We start from the raw sequence: 22,768 nt of genomic DNA, 5'->3' as shown, positions 1-22,768 counted from the left end.
AACAATACATCTACATAATGATTTATATAAATATTATCTTAGGAACATGAATTAATATTTAGAGATTATTTGCTTCATTTCTTTAGTTTTTTTCTCTAGGCACAATCTCTTATATGGTCCCCAAACATCACAGATCTTTCATAGCTTTGGTCTTCTCATATGGGATAAAAGTGCCTTTTAGTTCAACTATAGCCTCTCCACCTTTATAGTTATAACCTTGCTGTCTAGTGCTACACTCGAAAGCATTTCTATGTGGATGCCTGGAAGGTCTCTTGTAAGACCACTACAAGTTTACATTTATCAATTAAAGCAACTATGGCAAGTATAAAATTCCTGTTATGTCCTCTCAATGACATCCACATTCTTCAACAATCATATCTTCATGGTGCTTCAAGACCACCTTTCCTTCTTCATACATCAACATTGATAATGGGCTCATCTTCACTGGGACACACGAGGAACAACCAATTGTGTCTGGATTGTACAACTTCACCAAACTCTAAAAAATATTAAAAAATTATATTATTTTTATTTAAAAAATGGTAATTTATCATGAAAGGATAAATGCAGCTATAAAGTTAATAAATCTAAAGTAAATATATAGAAAAATAATAATAATTACCTTAATATAAGCATGGTTGGTTGGCTTGAAGATCTCACTCAGGGGGGTGGGACAGGCTCCTTCACATCTGTATGCATTGAAATTGTTGGGATAGATTATCTGGTCTCCCCATCCAATCTTTTCGAAGTCTACAATCATGTCTACTTTTCTGCACAAAGGTCTTTCATCTTCAATAGGTTTGGTGGGAAAGTTAGACACGATCATGCCATGCATTGCATGTCTACCTTTCCTAAGTATCCTAGTACCAGACATTGGGGTTATCACATATTTAGATGACTCGACTGTCTGGATTAGGTTGGGATATCCATAGAGGTTAGTAGAGAGTGTCCTTGGTAAAAAACACTAACACAATTCTTTCAGTTGGCACCTCTGTACAGCTGGTTCTTTGGCCATTCTTGAATGTTCCCTTGTGCTTCATGTCTTTTTGATTATTAGAAAGTTTTTCTTGATGGAAATAAGATTGTATAATTCTGGTGACATTGACAGTCTTTAAAGTCGATACGTTTTCAGTACTAAGGTCAACTTTCATTGACCCCAGAAAGATCTTTAATCTGCCTTCTTCACTGTGATAGATGTCAAGAGTCACTTCATGGTTTCTCTCAGTAGAAGAAAGCTGCATCCTTAGCTCGGCCAATTTTATTTCATTGTTGTTTGTGAGGGAAGATATATCAAAGGATAACATCCAATGATTTGTCAGTTGAGAGCAACCTAGAAGCAATGAGAGAAAATTATGGTCAACAACTGTGCTACATGATCATTCATTTTGCCAAATACAATGCATTCAATGTTATATACGTTAAAAATGAGCCAACATCTCCTCTATAGGGTAGGAATTATAAGAAATAAAACACTTAGCTTTAGGTGTCTACAGTGGTTATAGAAAAATCTGTAACAAAAATATATATATCAATTATCTTACTATAATCAATAAAGACTTACTTTTGGCAGAGAGGCTTAGAATGGTGTCAGAATCTTGAAGAACGGAGTGTTCCAGGCTGGAAAGGTCTGTTATGTTCTTCATGATGAGGGTCTGATAGAGCTGCATCATGAAAGGAGAGTATTTCATCTTCTGGGAGTCTGTCTTTTCATGTAGACTGGATGAAGTTTTCAAACCAAGGTTTGAATGTTTAAGAGGAATCCTTGTTTGATTCCCTGGTAGAGAAGAAGACATTCCCAGAATCATGGAGATGAGGGTGAAGTGAACAGTCAACCAAGACATTTCTAAATCGGTCTTCTGTAATGTCTCTCAGGAGATGTTGTTCAGAACTTCTCCAAGGATGAAGTGAGGTCTTGAGGGTTCTCTTAACTTATATATCTATGGATCAAAGGTCTCCATGTTAACACCTTTGACCTTTCATCTATGTAAACACAACAAAGGTCAAGGCCACAATAGACACTTCTATTATGCAAATTAAGCAAGTCATTAGGTGACATAAGTACCTGTTTATATAAGAAAAGTCTCCTTTAATGTCTATAAAACAGAAACTCTGCTTGATCATCAAAAAAAGAATAGAGTTTGTGAGGGGCACACAGTTAATACGTTTTAGGTTTTGCAATAATGATGTCATTACTATTTTTTCAAGTAAATAGTGTTAAGCATAGTCGCTTTGGTCAAAAGTTCATTTGAATGCAGTACGAAGATCTCTCTATCAATCTATCTGTCTATCTATTCATCTGTAGATTTGCAATAATGAAGTCATTTTATTTTTTAAGGTAGATTGTTATAGTTCTATATTATTTTTGATGATTGTATCAGTGTGTACCTGTACATAGGATATTGTGTCTTACTAACACTTCTAGAAAACTATTACCTTCTACTTCGCATTATGTATTCCTATCACCCTGAATTATACAATCTTCTTATTGTTTGCCAGTAAAACTTCTATATCATAGGTGTCACATTTTTGTGACACATAGGTGTCTGGAATGTTTTTGATCTGTTCTTTGCAATATTTTTATTTATCTTTTCTTTATTATTTCACCCATATCATGGTCTATCTATCTATGTAATTTCTGTCTGTAGATTTGCAATAATGATATTTTTGATACTGTTGTTTGTACAACCTAAAATTACATCTGTTATTAATCATTCCATATATGTGCAGTAATATGCAAGACACTTTAGTTAATCTTTCTTTCATCTATTCTTTCTTCTATAGTCTTTTTATAGTCTATCTATCGTCTATTTATCTATAGTATAGCTTTATTTATTTGTTCCATAAGACACACTGACATTTCTTGCCAATTTTCAAGGGAAAAAGTATATCTTATGGAGTGAAAACTATGGTATCTATCTATCTGATTACTCAACTGGGTTTGATAAAGTCATTAGAACACAAGACCGCCTTGGCAGTATATAGACAAAAATGAGGAAGTATAAATAGTACATAAAGCTAGAACACCTGCCCATATAATAAAATAAAACTTTTAATAATATCTTAAAAACGTATGCTCACATAAAGCTCAGACCCCATGGGTCAAGATACCAGATACGAATGGGATACCTATTATTTCAGAACAATGGGTTATTTATTCTGGGATTACTCATGGTGTGATGAATAAGGCCCATAAATTTGCAGGGGACTCACCACAGAGACGGACGTAGTGAGGATGCTTGCTGGTAAACGGATGTAGTGAGGATGTTTGCTAATAAAAAATCTATAATGGCGACAAATAGGGAGCACATAGAACTAATGATGATACCTAGTTTTCCCTATACATCCCTCGGTAGATCTCAGCTCAGATCTAGTGAGGGATGTATAGGGAAAACTAGGTATCCTCATTAGTTCTGAAATAATAGGTATCCCATTCGTATCTGGTATCTTGACCCTTGGGGTCTGAGCTTTATGTGAGCATGCGTTTTTAAGCTATTATTAAAAGTTTTATTTTATTATATGGGAAGGTGTTCTAGCTTTATGTGGGTTTGGTAAAGGCCCACTTTTCTGGGACTGTGGTCAGAAGAATGTCTGACCTGAACACAAATATTAAAAACAGCTTACAAACCTTGTAGACCTGTTTAGATGAAGATATATTACTTTGATTAGTTTATCATAGTGTGTACCTGCACATGGTGTATTGTATGTTACTAACACTTATAGAAAACTTTGATCTTCCACTTGAAATAATGTATTTCTATCTGAAAAGTACAATCCTCTGAACTCATTGTTTCCCCAGTAACACTTCTATATCATAGGTGTCAAAGTTTTGTTTTATCCCAGAGGTTTGGATGTTACAGTAACACCTACAGTATGATTTTACTGGCAAGATGCTTGTTGGATAAGATTATCATATGCTTTCAAGAATTCAGTTTCTGTAATGTTTTGATCTGTCATCATTTGCAACATTTGCAATATCTTATCTCTATTATCTACATATTCTGTGCATGGCATACCTTTATATCAGTTTCTTTTACCAGTGGTTGCTATAATCTAGTTGACCTACTAATATGACAAGAAGTTGAAGTTTCCAAAGGAAAACAAAACCAGAGAGAATTTACAAACTCCATGCAGATGTTTATTTGGCTTTTTTTTTTTTTATGCTAGTATTTTGCTTTGAACAATATTTTGGTTACTGAAATAGTCAACATTTACTATCTGAACTGCACTTGTAATAGTGTGGATATGGCCTTAAGGACTTTTTCAATAAGCCCAATTTTAACCCTTTGACTCAATTGTGGGATGATGATGGGGTGCAATGGCATCAAGGGATGTAAAAAAATGCCCCAAAATACAATGTGTATAAGATTATTAGGCTCTGCCAAATTCAAAACCTAATAGTTTGCTCCCCAAAAATGATTACAAAACGAATATACTTCAAAATGGCACAAGTAAAATTGATTGCAAAAATAAGCCCTAATGTAGCCAAATGTTAAATGGAATGTAGCAGCACAAAAATAATTAAAAAAGAAAAAAAAAGCTGAAAAGGAATCATTTAAAAATAATAAAGAATAAAATGGTAGAATAGATTTTTCCACCCACAAAAAAAATATGTTATTGAAAACTTTATATCTACCCCAACTTTATGCCATTAAAAACTAGTAGTTATCCTGCAAAAATGGAGCTTGAAAACTAAAATAAAAAAATTTATTCCCTAAAAAAACCTTTTGTGTGTAAAATTGCCTTTTGAAGTGAATGAAAGCAGTGCTACAGTAACTAGCTACACAACAGATGGAGCTATGTAGTTCTCTCACCAACTTCCAGCGCCAAAGCTACTGCAAGAAAGCTGATTGGCCGATGTGCACCACCGGTCCAACCACCAATTAGATATTGTTGGTCCATCCAGCGGATAGGTAATCACTATCAGAATCCTGGACTACCCCTTTTAGTTCACCAGTATCAAATCAGAAAAAAACAATAATTTACATCATAGGTCACACGATCGGAGTAGTGATCATGTGACCCTGGGGATCGTAGCTCTTCCTCTTTAGCGATGGGCAGAATTTAGGAACATTCACAGTGATCTGTTTGTATGTTATGTATTAGAATACAGTTTTAAGGTTAGCCTGTAAGCCCAATGTGGCAGTAAATATCTATATGTGCCCCATTCATTTAGTTTGAACATTATCTTTGTGACCTCAGTCTGGGGATGTTTCAGAGCAACGCCCACCTCCCCTCTGACCTATCTACATGTGACCATTTGTGTATGTATATATATACAGCATCTTTGTCTATGTGTTATGCAATACTTTTCACCTGATAAAGGGTATTCTATCCCCGAAACACGTTGTGTGGTTGCAATAAATATATCTGAAGATTCATTATCCGCATCTGGTTGGTTCCTTGCGCCGAGGGATGCTCCTCTCTTCTACTTTATACAAATCCTCTATGTGGGCCTTGGCACGCTCATCTGAGGACACCTGCATCCGTGGCTGCATACCTACCTCTCAAATTCGGGATTGAATATATCTCCGACACGTCTTCAATAGCGTTGTGCCTACAGTTGCACAACCCTATAAGGTGAGCCTCCAAAATTGAAGTTTACTCTAAATTCCCAAAAGTTTTTACCCTATGGTGCGCCCTGTTTTTCTGTTTATACAGTTAACAACTTGCTCTTAAACGTCAAATCGGAAAAATGTAGCAGAGCTGGTATTTGATTAAAGAGCTAATGGATGCAGGGGACCTGTCCAGGGTAATATGATTCTCCATTTTCATCTTCCCTGCCCTAGTTCCCACACTACTCTACTGAATTTAATATGTAAAAGTTCTGTTTTACAGTGGATTCTAAGTTATAGCAACACAATAGGCTTAACATAGGCTAAGTGGATAAACATTGATAAAAGAGATATATAGACAGATCATATACAGAGTAAAAAATAACCTATCATTATTGGACAAACACTATCACTTAACCTATATTAATTGGCAAGCACCTTGCCAGCCAACATAACCACCACCCAATGGTGAACAACATAAAGAAAGATATAAAGATATTAATAGATAGCTTAAAGCTCTGTTATATATATCTATCATTTAGACCTAGTCCAGACAGCTCCCTCCAGACAGCCAAGTGCTTTCCATCCCTGTGACTGTAACCCTTCTCATCTCTGCAGACTAACAAATTGCTTCAATTTTCTCTAAAGACTCTACGATGTATAGCCCAACTCACAGCTTGCATCACAGATCAATACAACAGTTTTCCAACCCAACCATGTCAATGGATGCCATGGGTCCCAACCAGAGTTAAAATGTTCTACCCTCTCTTTGTGTGACTTTATAAACAATAAGCATATTAACTGCTCTGTCCCACGTCTGATACTAAGGGGGAAATTTATCAAACTGGTATAAAGTACAACTGGCTTAGTTGCCCATAGAAACCAATCAGATTCCACCTTTTATTTTACAAATGAGCTATGAAAATTGAAAGGTGGAATCTGATTGGTTGCTAAAGTCAACTAAGCTATTTCTAATAGTACACCAGTTTGATATAACTCCCCCTAAATGTTTTATAGTCAATTTTAAAATACTGAACTATAATGGACTTAAAGGCTAAGTGGGCAAAACGTCTACTAAAAAGTGATAAAGACTTATACAGACAGATCAAATACAGAGTATAAAACAAAACAAACAAAAAAACAATCACTTAATCTGTAATCAATGGGCTCCTAGTCTCAATATAGCAAAAATCCAATGGTTAATATAAAGAGAGCTTGTCACTATAAAGTCTGCCTTGGACCTCAAAACTCTGTTATATGAACCATTTTTACCTAGACCAGGGGTGTCCAAACTTTTTTCGAGGAGGGCCAGATTTGATAAATTGAACATGTGCGAGGGCCGACCATTTTGCCCAACATTCTTTGAACCATGAAAATTACATGCAAATTAACTATTTTATGCAAATTTTATTGCAAACGGCATACCTTTCATTTTGTGACTTGGATGACAAATCTAAACAGGTGTTAAATCACTCTGCCTCCAATATAAAAAACAGGAGGCAGAAATATGTCGGAAACAGTACGTTACAAGGTTGTCTGTTAACTTTTAAATTCCAAAAATGTGAACTGGAACATAACACCAAGTATACTCATATGTTCAAATATATTTATAACTGATTGACCAACTGACATTGAAGGGAACCTGTTATCAACTTTATTCCGCCCATACTATACTAAAGGCAGAATAAAGTAGAGACAGGGGAGTTGATTTCAGCGGCCTGTCATTTATAAGTTAAAAGTAAGTGGTTGCCGAGAACCAACATCACAATCATTGCAGACTGGGCCTGGAAAAGAGTCCCGGCCACCTGAGAAGAGTCCTGGTTAGTCATAGATTCCTGCTCTCCTGCTGATGACTGACCGTCTTCTACCAAGTTCCCTTTCTGTCTAGGAGAGAACTGGTAATCATCAGCAGATGGACGGGGAGAGCAGGAGATTAGGAATAACCAGGACTCTTCTCAGGTAGATTTGACTCTTTTCAAGGCCTGGGCTGTAATGATTATGATGCTGGTTCTCAGCAACCACTTACTTTTCGCTCATGAGGGGCACACCGCTGAAATCAGCATTTCTGTCACTAATTTATGCTGCCCTCAGTGAGATTAGCATAAAGTTGATGACAGGTTCCCTTTAACTGAGATTTTACAATGTATTCATTTCAACTGAAAAAAATCTTGCTGCACTAATGTGAAGGGTGAAACTGAGATCTGGACTGCAGCAGATAGGCTAGATCTGGTTCAAAGGCGTCCCGGCAGCCATGGTAACCATTCAGAAAAAGCTAAACGTCGGATCCGGCAATGCGCCAAAACGACGTTTAGCTTAAGGCCGGATCCGGATCAATGCCTTTCAATGGGCATTAATTCCGGATCCGGCCTTGCAGCAAGTGTTCAGGATTTTTGGCCGGAGCAAAAAGCGCAGCATGCTGCGGTATTTTCTCCGGCCAAAAAACGTTCAGGTCCGGAACTGAAGACATCCTGATGCATCCTGAACGGATTTCTCTACATTCAGAATGCATTAGGATAAAACTGATCAGGATTCTTCCGGCATAGAGCCCCGATGACGGAACTCTATGCCGGTTCTGTGTAGAAAACTATGCAACAAGGTTGAGGTTGAACTGTATTGGGGATTTGCTGCCATCCTCCTGGCCATTCAGTCAGAGTGAGATAGTGTATGTGCAGTTAGTTAGGAAAATTAATCTGTAAGAAGACAGAGGAATTAGGTTTCTGGCCTGGCCTAGCCATTTATGTAACTGACCTAATCAGAGAGGCCAACCTGAGAAGGGTGCAATCTATAGACTGTGAGGAGAACTCTTTAGATATGGGCCTCATAGTCTAGACATTTATAAGATAGTTCCCATAATTTACAATGTAAAACAAAGATAATCCTACCTATTCTGTAAGACATATATATTCTGGCCTTACTACAGAGAAGAAAAGTCGAGATCTCGCGATGTCTGAGATCTCGTGACGTCAGAGATCTCGTGACATCTGAGATTTGGGCTTTCCTTCTCCCTGAGCCCAAATCCTGCGAGATCTCGGACGTTGTGAGATCTCGGCTTTCCTTCTCTGTGAAGGCAAAGACCAAATCTTGCGTGATCTCGGACGTCGCCGCGAGATTTGGCCTTTGCTGATGCAGCCTCTTCCTGTAAGCTGTGGGCTCCCGGTGAGCTGGCGGTGACTGGTGAGCGGGGCCGGGGGCCGGAATACCAACGATTCAATCAAACCTCTGGGGGGCCGTTTTACTCCTGGCCGCGGGCCGCAATTGGCCCGCGGGCCGGACTTTGGACATGCCCGACCTAGGCGAATGCCCACCCCCTCCTCAGAATGTCCAATTATTTTTTCAATTGGTTTTTGTTAAAAATCTAGAGCAATTTTCTCTGTACAGGGCTGAGATGCTCTAGTAGCAGGATTTTAATGTTCTCAAAGCTCAGTCAGCCAGCTAACCTGACTCATTATAGCTCAGTACTTATCTCATAAGAATGTGGCTTAAATAAGTGTTTATGACCTTTTAGTAATTTAAAGATAACTGGTGCAAAGAGAAAGTAAAAAGTATGAATCATATAGCTAGAAAAACAGTCAACCCTTTGTGACAGAATGGCTTAATATTTTTGATAAAGACCAATTGAAAAAATTATTTTCAACCCAAAATAGTAAAATGCCATCATAAAAAAAATGCCTCAGAAAGTGTACATAGCCTTTAAAAGGTAATAATTAAAGAGAAAGACCCAGGAATGTGTTACAGGATTATTTTTAGTTATTTTAGTGGATCTTTCCCTTTAACCACTTAACTATTTTCCCTGAATCCAGATCCGACAGTGGGAAAAGTAGCTAACTGTTCTGCCCGAGCTGGTCTTAGGCAGAAAATGGATGCTGCTATCCCCTAAATGGTAGCAGCTAGAAACATACAACTGGTCTTGTTTGAAAGCTGGCATTCCAGACAAAATGACAGCTAAAGTCCAAGCAACAGAGGAGAAATGACTGTTAGATATTGATTCAGGAATAATCATGGGTAAAACCTGCTTTTACTTTCACTTTCAGCAGTATTACCTGCATCTCGATTTCTAACAGTGATATCTTCCCCTGATTTCAGTCATTCTGGTATTGTCTTAAAGTTTGGAATGCCAGCTTTCAAACAATATCTCTAGTTGGTACCAAATCAGAGATATGAGCAGTTAAAGTAGCCCCCCCTCCCTGTCAGTCTAGAGGAGAATAAGGGAGCAGCTGTAGAGCTGACAGGCTGCAGGAGGAAAACAAAAACAGTAAAAATATATTGAAATGTGGGATTATCATCACTGTACAGACCCACATAATAAAACTATATTATTTTTACCACACAGTAAACACCATAAAAAATTCCACAAAATAATGTAAAAATTGCTGTTTTTTTATCTTTACCCCATAAATAAAATAATAAAAGTTATTTAATACACAATATATACCCCATAATGGTTCGTAAAACCTACAACTAATCCCTAAAAAAACAAAAAAATATAATATTTAGATAAAAATTCAAAAGTTATGACTACTAAAACACAAAGGATGAAAATCTTAAGGCTAAAATTAATGATGTCACTAAGGGGTTAAAAATGCAGGGTGGAGCCTGGCCGCTGGAGTGGATGGCAGCATGAAGCCGTAGCTTCATTGCCCACGAGCATCAGAAACCCGATTATTAGAAAGCAAATGGACCCACAATGGTCAAATATGGTAGAGAAACGCTAATACAATCAATTTGTCAGGACCCTCTAATCACGTGCATCCGATATGGCAAAAGAAACCTTAAATGCACAGCTTTTGCTGATGACCTGATTTTTCTAGTCACTAATCCAGAGATAGGGATGCCGAGCCTAGATAATAAACTGAAAGCCTTTAGGGCACTCTCTGACTTTAAGGGTCCATTCACACGTCCTTTGTTTCATTCCTGATCTGTTCCGTTTTTTGCGGAACAGATCTGGACCAGTTCTGTACCCATTCATTTTCAATGGGTCCTGAAAAAAATTGGACAGCTCAATGTCAGATTTTTTTTCAGGACCCATTGAAAATGAATGGGTACAGAACTGGTCCAGATCTGTTCCGCAAAAAAATGGAACAGATCAGGAAAGAAACAACGGACGTGTGAATGGACCCTAAAGTTAATACCACAAAATCAGAAATGTTAAATGTCACACTGTCTAGTGATGAACTCCCAATACTGAGCAGGATTACACCTTTCCCAATTTCAAAAAGACCACTGTCATACTTAGGTATAAAGATACCAGGGGACCAACAGGACCTTTATTTGGTAAACATGTTTTCCCTAAGATCCTATACACACTACAGATGGTCCAAATTGAGTTACCCTCTAGTCTGTTCACAAACATCAAATGAGCCTTCTCAAGCTATTTGTGGAAAAGGAGGAGGGCTAGAATCCCTTATCATGTACTGGTTAGAAGTCAGGGGGAGGGAGGTCTGGGGATACCGGACATCCATAGGTACTACCAGGCGATACAATTAAAAAGATGGCTTGAAATGGTAGACCCAAAGAGACAGATAAACGTAACTAGGCTGGCAGAATATGCCACGGGTCCCTCATTCCAACAACGGCTATGGCTTCCAAAGGGAAGACCTGTGATCCACTACTGAGGGGGCTATGGGAGACATGGTCCAAACTAAACACCACACTTATACAGGGAATCTCCCCGCTAATGCCAGCCAGTCTACTACCAGAATTGATGGGATCCCCAGCAGGGACCTATCAAGCACTCTGGAGCACTTTTGCCTCCACATCTCTAGAAAGGTTTTTTCGGGAAGGCCAGTTTCCTCCACCTGAAGCTCTGCCTGAAGGCATCAGACAGTCTTTTTCTCTCTTTCTTTGCCAATCCCACTTTAAAACAATCTGCCGCAGTGTTCTAAAGAAACAAGAAATAATGGAATCATTGACTCGTTTTAAATAAGCTTATTATCTCACCAATTTTGAAACAAAGAAAAGACCTGTGTGAAGTTGGCACCCCATGTTCTTAATTTTCAAAAATAAATACACCATTCGTTTGTGCTGCGTTTGTGCTGGTTTGTGCTGCAAAAATTAACGTTTGCGCCGCTTTGGTTTCCGAGATATTGCGCGCTTGATTTTCTGAAACCCCGCCCATTTTCCACCCCATGTTCTTAAATTTCAAAAATAAATACACCATTCGTTTGTGCTGCGTTTTAAAGAAAAGTCTCAGTCCTTTACGTGCTTTTGCGGCGGCGGGGGGGTCAGGGGAGAGAGGTCAAGCCCCCTTTCCTGACAGCGTGGGAGAAGGAGTTGGGCCTGTCGCTGACGGAGGTGGAGGTGAGGAGAGTTCTAGCAACATCACACAGTTTTTTATTATGCATCCGTATACAGGAAGGACACTATAAACTACTATCCAGTTGGTACAGAACCCCTGAATTCCTACACAGAAGGGGTCTGACTAGTTCGGCACATTGCTGGCATTGTGGGGAGGGAGTGGGATCACTTTCTCATATTTGGTGGGATTGCACAGAGATACGCCCATACTGGGATGGAATACAAGAAAACCTCAGAAAGATATTAGGAAGGGAGTTGAGGATTTCGATAGACATGATAGTCTTAGCGAGACCCAATAAATTATACACACCATCCAAGGGGGACCACAGTACACATTTATTAGCAATAGCTAGATCACTAATACCATTACATTGCGAGACCCCCTTCCATCCAGAAATGAAAGAAGAAGGTGGACCAGATATGTCAATTCGAGGAAATGTCCAGTTGGATAACCAGAACACACGACAGGTTCCTAAAAATATGGTAACCATGGCGAGCTCTCTTTGAACATAATGGGTGTTTTGAACTCTCCCTTGAGGATTGGGAAGTCGACCATGGAAACACACAGGCAACAGCCTCATTAACAATTTATTAGGCGAGAATTGCTGACCCCCCCCCCCCCCCCACACCAGTCTTATGACTCATATATAACTTGATGGCAAAAAAAGAAAATGGTGTCCCCTGAGTTGTGCACCAACAAGATTTACTGCAGACACACATTAAAAATGTACAATAAAAAAGTGACATTTTTGGGAGGGTTTTTCCAATTTAACGTGACTGTTGGGAGGTTAATTATCATCTTTTATTTCGTGAACTAGTGATATTAGTTATATATATAGCAAAGCTTTAAGCTCCAAGGAAGACATCATTTACTCAGTGATTAGCACTGTTGACTTGAAGCACTGGGGTCCTGGGTTCGAATCTGCATGGAGTTTATATGTTCACACCCTGTTTGCATGGGTTTCCTCTGGGTACTCCAGTTTCCTCCTATACTCCAAAGACATACTGATAGGGAACTTAGATTGTGAGCCCTATTGTGGACAATGTGATGCTAATGTCTGTAAAGCACTGCGGAAAAGATCTGCACTATATAAGTGAGTAAAATAAATAAATAATGATGTAGGAAGATGTCTGTGACTATCTCTTTTTTGAATTCACTATTGGCTGTTGGCCACGCTGGTGTTGGGAGATGGCTGGCGAGGAGCTTATCCAAGGATTGCAGTTTAATTGATTGTTATTTTACTTTGTATATTTTATTCACTTAGCCTAAGTTAAGCCTATTTTATTCCCATATCTTAAAATCCACTATTACAGGCCAATTGGAGCACATTCAATTTAGTAGGTTCCAATTTAAATTGGTCGAGTAGAACCCAAATCATATTTTAAGCCTTTCACTCTTCCCTATGGAATACATTTCTACATGACCTTCTTTTCAGGGCAATCTACCAAACATAAGTTAGCACAAAGTAGGGGAAATATTTAGGACAGTATGAAGCTGTTTGGGACACACTTGAATAACCAGCTTTTGCAATTTGCAAAGTCTGGTGGATAGTGTAGAATTCTGTGCTGAGGTTTGTGTTTAAATGGAGATACTTACCTTCCCTGCTTTTGTGCCCTTAAGTCTTAACACTTTGTGGGTTGCCTAGGACTTGAAATAAGTTCTTCTATTTAACTCCCTTTTCTACTTAGATTAAATGACATTTATGTACACAAATATAAATCATATAGTATTTGGAGTTTTCAGACACACATTAACAAATATATTTTGCCAGCACTGCGTTGTCTTATTAAGACAGTAAATGTCATGTTTAATTATTATTGTATATATGTAAGAGGCGGCTCACTATAACTCCAAGGGGTGGAATATGGTGCTCAATCCAAACAAAGTGTACCCAACGCTTGTAATGGAGGAGGAGTAAGTGGAAGTAGAGGGATGGCACTCAAAACATAGGTGATGTATGGAGGATAGATAGATTCAAAGATTATTTATTAAATGGCTGGATGTGCCTAAAAAACAATGGCTGGGTATGATACTATTTTTATTCAGGCATACCCAGCCAATGTTTTTTAGGCACATCCAGCTATTTAATAAATAATCTTTAAATCTATCTATCCTCCATACATCACCTATGTTTTGAGTGCCATCCCTCTACTTCCACTTAATTATTATTGTGTATGCCTATAGAACAAGTATTACTTGAAGTTACAATGATAAGTGTAGTATACTATAATCTCTGTGAATGTCAGTATCTTTGACAGTGTTTTGCCCTTCTCTAAGGTGGGGGCACAAAGTCTAGTGTTCAATGCATATGTCAGACATGGGCTACAGGTTTTCTGAGAGCTCTGCTTCCCTACTGCATTTGGATCTGTGCTGTAGAACTAATAGAAAATGGTGGGTGAGGATTTGTCCATATGACGCTTAAAGGGAACCTGTCATGTGGATATTTGATTATAATCTAACTAATTATATACAATCATTAACCCCTAAAAAGTACCTTAGATGTATTCACTTACTGGTGTGATAGATGGTTACCTCATAATATACACACAAAGATGCCGCATGCTAATGAGCTGATTTGAGTCCAGCGTGATGTCATTGAGTCCAGCGTATATTTAATTCAGAGCTATAGCCACTCCCTGCCCACCTGCTGCTGATTCCTATGGAAACAAACTGTCATTCATCAGCAGGTGGGCGGGAAGAATCAGGGGCTCATGAATATTCATGACCATCATTATCAGCTGGAGCTTCTCAATACAAGATGTTGGCAGATTGACTGGGTCAATTAAAGAAAGTGACCCAGCATTTTGCTAAGCGAATCACTTATTTATGTTGCCCTTAGTTAGGACACCATAAAACTGGTGACAGGTTCCCTTTAAGTAAAGCTATCACCATGATCTTGGACTAGTACAAGCTGTAATACGAGTAGTCATGCAGATAAATAGTCCAGATCACTATTTTTTATTTTAATACTACCCCCATTACCCTGCTGCCAGGTTTCAAAGCTTCACTGAAATGCATTTTTAGGACTGAAGGGCATAGCACACAGAAGTGCCAGACATTACGTTAGTATAACACAGCAGTCCGGACTGTGTATTTCAGTGCAGCTTTGAACGGTAATAGTCGGGCACCGAAGGACAGTAGAAAAATAAAAACTGGCATTCTGGACTCCTTGTTGTATGGGATTTATTAACTGATCACGTTTTTATATATATTGTATGCTACTTTCACATATCTAAAATTCTCTGTATCTGGCGCTGCTACATACAGACTTAATGTCCACTCGCCCCATTAAGTATAATGGCATCCGGCGGAGATCCGTACACATTCCGGCCGACAAGTGGAGAAGCGGCCAGACACAAGCCACTGCATACTATAGAATATGGAACGGCCATGTCAAAGTTTCACACTGGAGGTATAAAAGTAGCCTTACACAGTACTTATGTTTTATTTGAACTGTCACACAATGCCCTTTTAAATTTTGTAATATATATACAAGCCTATAAGAATTATATGGTATATATATCTGGCAGTTGCACCTTTGTATTTGCTTGAGAAAGGCTATAATAATAAGATGAAATATTGTAACACTTGAGTCTGAGCAAAAGAACGACCTTTTTAATTCCTTGAGAATGCTGCCAATTTTTCCTATTTTTATCTGGTTGGGACCTCGAGTCAAATTCCCTTAGGCTTGTACCTCATAGTACGTGGTTTATTGTTTACTGCTTCTCTATGAGGCCACCCAATACTGCCAATGGCACGGTGTGCACGAGTGTGTAATGATATAAATAATAATAAAATGTATTCATATAGCGCCACCATATTCCGCAGCGCTTTACAAATTCATAGGGTTCATGTACGAATCAAAACTAACTGGCTAATATGCAATTGAAACACTAGGAGTCAGGGCCCTGCTCGCAAGAGCTTACAATCTATAAAGGAATTGGGGGTGACACATAAGGTATTTGATTGTGATAAATAGGATTTGAGCCATTATTGAACTGACAGGAGTGGTGCCGGACGATCTGCTTTGGGTTTGGGACTACTAGAGGATCGAGTTCAGGCCAGAGGAGTTGGTGGGGGAGGTTTAGTTGAGGAATAGTCAGTTTAGTTAGCTTGATAAACCTGCCTGGAAAGATGTGTTTTTAAGGCACGTTTGAAGATAGAGAAGTTGTGTATTGACCTAGTATTCCGGGGCAGAGTATTCCAGAGAGTAGGTGCAGCTCGAGAAAAGTCTTGAAGACAGGAGTGAGAGGTACAAATTATGGAGGTTATTAATCTTAGGTTGCTAACAGAAAGGAGAGCACGAGTAGGGTGGTAGATGGAGATGTATGGAGGTGCAGCACTGTGGAAAGTTCGAGAGGCCGACATAGAAACTAATGGGCCTCTAGCACAGTGCAATTAGCCCAGGTTTTACACTGGGCCCTGGAGCAGCAAAGAAAAGCCGCTTTTCAGATTTACAATATAGAATGGGACTGGGCCAGCAGAGTTATCTCATCATTATTAGCAGGTATGGAATTCATGACAGAAGACAGCTCTGTTTTACTCTGAGATGCAGTATACTGAGATTGCAAATTTTCAACCCAGCACAATGGGGCCTTTCTCAAGCAATGTAACCGGTTTGAGGCAATCAAGTCCAGGAGCCTTTGTCCAGAATGTGCATTTTTTATGTCCTTAAGCCCCTTCACTCGACGATGCCCTTACCTGTAGTCCACACGGGCACAGACTACAGTGTGTAGTGCGCACGCGCGGGATTTCAAACATGCTCAGGGATTACGTCAGCGCGCCGACTCTTGAATATTTTATTTTAGAGGCCGCGCTGGATTTAGGAAGGCGGTGCTGGGCACCGGATCGAGGGGTGCGGCTGGGCACCAATTTAGGAAAGGACATCCCCTTGGGCACCTTATGTAAGTCATTAGCACATCACTAAAAACGATTTTATGAAGAAATAAATCAAGACTATTAGATAATAAGGGCATTATTTAATACAGCTCAGAGAGACCTACAAGTAGCTATGTTTTACTGTAGGGGGTAAAATGTGGTGACTGAATCCCTTTAAGCATTTTACATTATGTATTGGTTGAAACTAGAGATGAGCAAAATGAATCCACAGAACTGAAGAAGCCCTGCTGATTGGACAAATTGATCCGAACAGCCCTGCTCATTTGACAAATTGAGTCTGTAGAATCATTTCGCTCATTTATAGACTGAGCTCATCGCTTTTGTAAATACAATGGTGCAGACGGATTGTACTTCTCTAATACATGTAGCCTCGTCCCAAAGCAAAAACACACAAGAAAGAATTGCAAATAAAATATTTTTATTACACCTCTCACAATCAACAATAAATCTACATAATGATTTATATAAATATTATCTTAGGAACATGAATTAATATTTAGAGATTATTTGCTTCATTTCTTTAGTTTTTTTCTCTAGGCACAATCTCTTATATGGTCCCCAAACATCACAGATCTTTCATAGCTTTGGTCTTCTCATATGGGATAAAAGTGCCTTTTAGTTCGACTATAGCCTCTCCACCTTTATAGTTATAACCTTGCTGTCTAGTGCTACACTCGAAAGCATTTCTATGTGGATGTCTGGAAGGTCTCTTGTTAGACCACTACAAGTTATCATTTATCAATTACAGCAACTATGGCAAGTATAAAATTCCTGTTATGTCCTCTCAATGACATCCACATTCTTCAACAATCATATCTTCATGGTGCTTCAAGACCACCTTTCCTTCTTCATACATCAACATTGATAATGGGCTCATCTTCACTGGGACACATGAGGAACAACCAATTGTGTCTGGATTGTACAACTTCAACAAACTCTAAAAAAAAAAGATTAAAAAAAAGATTTAAAAAAAGTATTTGATCAAGAAACTGTAATTTATCATGACTATGTAAATGTAACAGTAAAGTTAATAAATGCAAATAAATATACAGAAAAAAGTTAATAATTACTTTAAAGTAGGCATGATTCGTTGGCTTGAAGATCTCGCTCAGAGGTGTGGGACAGGCTCCTTCACATCTGTATGCATTGAACTTCTTGGGATAGATTATCTGGTCTCCCCATCCAATCTTTTCAAAGTCCACAATCATGTCCACTCTTCTACACAAGGGTCTTCCATCTTCAATAGATTTGGTAGGAAAGTTGGCCATGATCATGCCATGCATTGCATTTCTACCTTTCCTAAGTATCCTAGTACCAGACACTGGGGTCATCACATATTTAGAGGACTCGACTGTCTGGATGAGGTTGGGATATCCATGGAGGTTATTAGAAGGCGTGTCCTTGGAAAAGACCACCAACATAATTCTTTCAGTTGGCACCTCTGTACAGCTGGTTCCTTGGCCATTCTTGAATGTTCCCTTGTGCTTCATGTCTTTTTGATTATTGGAAAGTTTTTCTTGTTGGAAATAAGATTGTATAATTCTGGTGACATTGACAGTCTTTAAAGTCGATACGTTTTCACTACTTAGGTCAACTTTCATTGACCCCAGAAAGATCTTTAATCTGCCTTCTTCACTGTGATAGATGTCAAGAGTCACTTCATGGTTTCTCTCAGTAGAAGAAAGCTGCATCCTTAGCTCGGCCAATTTTATTTCATTGTTGTTTGTGAGGGAAGAAATATCAAAGGATAACATCCAATGATTTGTCAGTTGAGAGCAACCTAGAAGCAATGAGAGAAAATTATGGTCAACAACTGTGCTACATGATCATTCATTTTGCCAAATACAATGCATTCAATGTTATATACGTTAAAAATGGGTCAACATCTCCTCTATAGGGTAGGAATTATAAGAAATAAAACACTTAGCTTTAGGTGTCTACAGTGGTTATAGAAAAATCTGGAACAAAAATATATATATCAATTAACTTACTTTAATCAATAAAGACTTACGTTTGGCAGAGAGGCTTAGAATGGTGTCAGAATCTTGAAGAACGGAGTGTTCCAGGCTGGAAAGGTCTGTTATGTTCTTCATGATGAGGGTCTGATAGAGCTGCATCATGAAAGGAGAGTATTTCATCTTCTGGGAGTCTGTCTTTTCATGTAGACTGGATGAAGTTTTCAAACCAAGGTTTAAATGTTTAAGAGGAATCCTTGTTTCATTCCCTGGTAGAGAAGAAGACATTCCCAGAATCATGGAGATGAGGGTGAAGTGTAGAACAGTCAACCAAGACATTTCTAAATCGGTCTTCTGAAATGTCTCTCAGGAGATGTTGTTCAGAACTTCTCCAAGGATGAAGTGAGGTCTTGAGGGTTCTCTTAACTTATATATCTATGGATCAAAGGTCTGCATGTTAACAACTTTGACCTTTCATCTATGTAAACACAACAAAGGTCAAGGCCACAATAGACACTTCTTCTATTATGTAAATTAAGCAAGTCATTAGGTGACATAATTACCTGTTTATATAAGAAAAGTCTCCTTTAATGTCTATAAAACAGAAACTCTGCTTGATCATCAAAAAAAGCAAAGAGTTTGTGAGGGGCACACAGCTAATAAGTTTTAGTTTTTGCAATAATGTCATTACTTTTTTTCAAGTAAATGGTGTTGAGCATAGTCGCTTTGGTCAAAAGTTCATTTGAATGCAGTACGAAGATCTCTCTATCAATCTATCTGTCTATCTTTTTATCTGTAGATTTGCAATGATAAAGTCATTATTTTTTTAAGGTAGATTGTTATAGTTCTATATTATTTTCGATGATTGTATCAGTGTGTACCTGTACATAGGATATTGTGTCTTACTAACACTTCTAGAAAACTATTACCTTCTACTTCAAATTATGTATTCCTATCACCCTGAATTATACAATCTTCTTATTGTTTGCCAGTAAAACTTCTATATTATAGGTGTCACATTTTTGTTTTATCCCAGAGGTGTGGATGTAACAGTCACAACTACTTTCTGATTGGGTTATCATATGTTTTAATACATTTAGTGTCTGGAATGTTTTTGATCTGTTCTTTGCAATATTTTTCTTTATCTTTATATTTTCTTTATTATTTCACTATCTACTCATCTCATGGTCTATCTATCTATCTATCTATGTAATTTCTGTCTGTAAATTTGCAATAATGATTTGATACTGTTGTTTGTATAGCCTAAAATTACATCTGTTATTAATCATTCCATATATGTGCAGTAATATACAAGAAACTTTAGCTAATCTATCTTTCTTCTATTCTTTCTTCTATAGTCTTTTTATAGTCTATCTATCGTCTATTTATCTATAGTCTAGCTTTATTTATTTGTTCCATAAGACACACTGACATTTCTTACCAATTTCCGAGGGAAAAAGTATATCTTATGGAGTGAAAACTATGGTATTTATCTATCTATCTGATTACTCAACTGGGTTTGATAAAGTCATCAGAACACAAGACCGCCTTGGCAGTATATAGACAAAAATGAGGAAGTATAAATAGTACATAAAGCTAGAACACCTTCCCATACAATAAAATATAACTTTTAATAATATCTTAAAAACGTATGCTCACATAAATCTCAGACCCCAAGGGTCAAGATACCAGATACGAATGGGATACCTATTATTTCAGAACATTGGGTTATTTATTCTGGGATTACTCACGGTGTGATAAATAAGGCCCATAAATTTGCAGGGGACTCACCACAGAGACGGACGTAGTGAGGATGCTTGCTGGTAAACAATCTATAATGGCGACAAATAGGGAGCACATAGAACTAATGATGATACCTAGTTTTCCCTATACATCCCTCGGTAGATCTCAGCTAAGATCTAGCGAGGGATGTATAGGGAAAACTAGGTATCCTCATTAGTTCTGAAATAATAGGTATCCCATTCGTATCTGGTATCTTGACCCATGGGGTCTGAGCTTTATGTGAGCATGCGTTTTTAAGCTATTATTAAAAGTTATATATTATTATATGAGAAGGTGTTCTAGCTTTATGTGGGTTTGGTAAAGGCCCACTTTTCTGGGACTTTGGTCAGGTGAAGGTCTGACCTGAACACAAATATTAAAAACAGCTTACAAACCTTGTAGACCTGTTTAGATGAAGATATATTACTTTGATTAGTTTATCAGTGTGTGTACCTGCACATGGTGTATTATATGTTACTAACACTTATAGAAAACTTTGATCTCCCACTTCAAATAATGTATTTCTATCTGAAAAGTACAATCCTCTGAACTCATTGTTTCCCCAGTAACACTTCTTTATCATAGGTGTCAAAGTTTTGTTTTATCCCAGAGGTTTGGATGTTACAGTAACACCTACAGTATGATTTTACTGGGAAGATGCTAATTGGTAAGATTATCATATGTTTTGAAGAATTCAGTTTCTGTAATGTTTTGATTTGTCATCATTTGCAATATCTTATCTCTATTATCTACATATTCTGTGCATAGCATACCTTTATATCAGTTTCTTTTACCATTGATTGCTATAATCTAATTTTTCAAACACACATATTCACAAGGTCACGATTTACATGACGTCAGTTGACCTACTAATATGAGAAGAAGTTGAAATTCCCAAAGGAAAACAAAACAAAACCAGAGAGAATTTACAAACTCCATGCAGATGTTTATTTGGCATTTTTTTTAATGCTAGTATTTTTCTTTGAACAATATTTTGGTTACTGAAATCGTTAACATTTACTATCTGAACTGCACTTGCAATAGTGTGGATATGGCCTCAAGGACTTTTTCAATAAGCCCAATGTTACCCTTTTGACTCAATTGTGGGATGATGATGGGGTGCAATGGCATCAAGGGATGTAAAAAAATGCCCCCAAATACAATGTGTATAAGATTATTAGGCTCTGCCAAATTCAAAACCTGATAGTTTGCTCCCCAAAAATGATTACAAAACTAATATACTTCAAAATGGCACAAATAAAATTGATTTAAAAAATAAACCCTAATGTAGCCAAATGTTAAAATATTTTAAAAAAACATATGGCTCATGGAATGTAGCAACACAAAAATAGTTAAAAAAGAAAAAAAAAGCTGAAAAGGAATCATTTAAAAATAATAAAGAATAAAATGGTAGAATTGATTTTTCCACCCACAAAAAAATATGTTATTGAAAACTTTATATCTACCCCAACTTTATGCCATTAAAAACTAGTAGTTATCCTGCAAAAATGGAGATTGAAAACTAAAATAAAAAATTTAATTCCCTAAAAAAACCTTTTGCTTGTAAAATTGCCATTTGTAGTGAATGAAAGCAGTGCTACAGTAACTAGCCAAAGCTACTGCAAGAAAGCTGATTGGCCGGTGTGCACCACTGGTCCAACCACCAATCAGATATTGTTGGTCCATCCAGCGGATAGGTAATCACTATCAGAATCCTGGACTACCCCTTTTAGTTCACCAGTATCAAATCGGAAAAAAACAATAGCTTACATCATAGGTCACACGATCGGAGTAGTGATCATGTGACCCTGGGGATCGTAGCTCTTCCTCTTTAGCGATTGGCAGAATTAGGAACATTCACAGCGATCTGTTTGTATGTTATGTATTAGAATACAGTTTTAAGGTTAGCTTGTAAGCCCAATGTGGCAGTAAATATCTATATGTGCCCCATTCATTTAGTTTGAACATTATCTTTGTGACCTCAGTCTGGGGATGTTTCAGAGCAATGCCCACCTCCCCTCTGACCTATCTACATGTGACCATTTGTGTATGTATATATATCCAGCATGTTTGTCTATGTGTTATGCAATACTTTTCACCTGATAAAGGGGATTCTATCCCTGAAACGCGTTGTGTGGTTGCAATAAATATATCTGAAGATTCATCATCTGCATCTGGTTGGTTCCTTACGCCGAGGGATGCTCCTCTCTTCTACTTTATACATATCCTCTATGTGGGCCTTGGCACGCTCATCTGAGGACACCTGCATCCGTGGCTGCATACCT

The 22,768-nt window shown here is 37.9% G+C and overlaps 1 protein-coding gene and 1 pseudogene across 1 annotated transcript; both read right to left on the bottom strand.

Annotated features, from left to right (window-relative positions):
- Positions 1–346: 346 nt before the first annotated feature.
- LOC122925614 lies at positions 347–1,841 on the bottom strand (annotated as a pseudogene).
- Positions 1,842–17,530: 15,689 nt separating this feature from the next.
- LOC122925613 (nodal homolog 2-A-like) lies at positions 17,531–19,040 on the bottom strand. The gene is made up of 3 exons (XM_044276969.1): positions 18,758–19,040; positions 17,817–18,526; positions 17,531–17,683 (listed from the first exon to the last, which is right to left on the bottom strand). The coding sequence occupies exons 1-3, from the start codon at positions 19,038–19,040 to the stop codon at positions 17,531–17,533; spliced, it is 1,146 nt and encodes a 381-aa protein (XP_044132904.1).
- Between the last annotated feature and the right edge of the window lie 3,728 nt (positions 19,041–22,768).

Source organism: Bufo gargarizans, chromosome 2 (genome assembly GCF_014858855.1).
Source record: "Bufo gargarizans isolate SCDJY-AF-19 chromosome 2, ASM1485885v1, whole genome shotgun sequence".
Lineage (NCBI taxonomy): Eukaryota > Metazoa > Chordata > Amphibia > Anura > Bufonidae > Bufo > Bufo gargarizans.
This window is presented reverse-complemented; position numbering and strand designations above follow the sequence as displayed.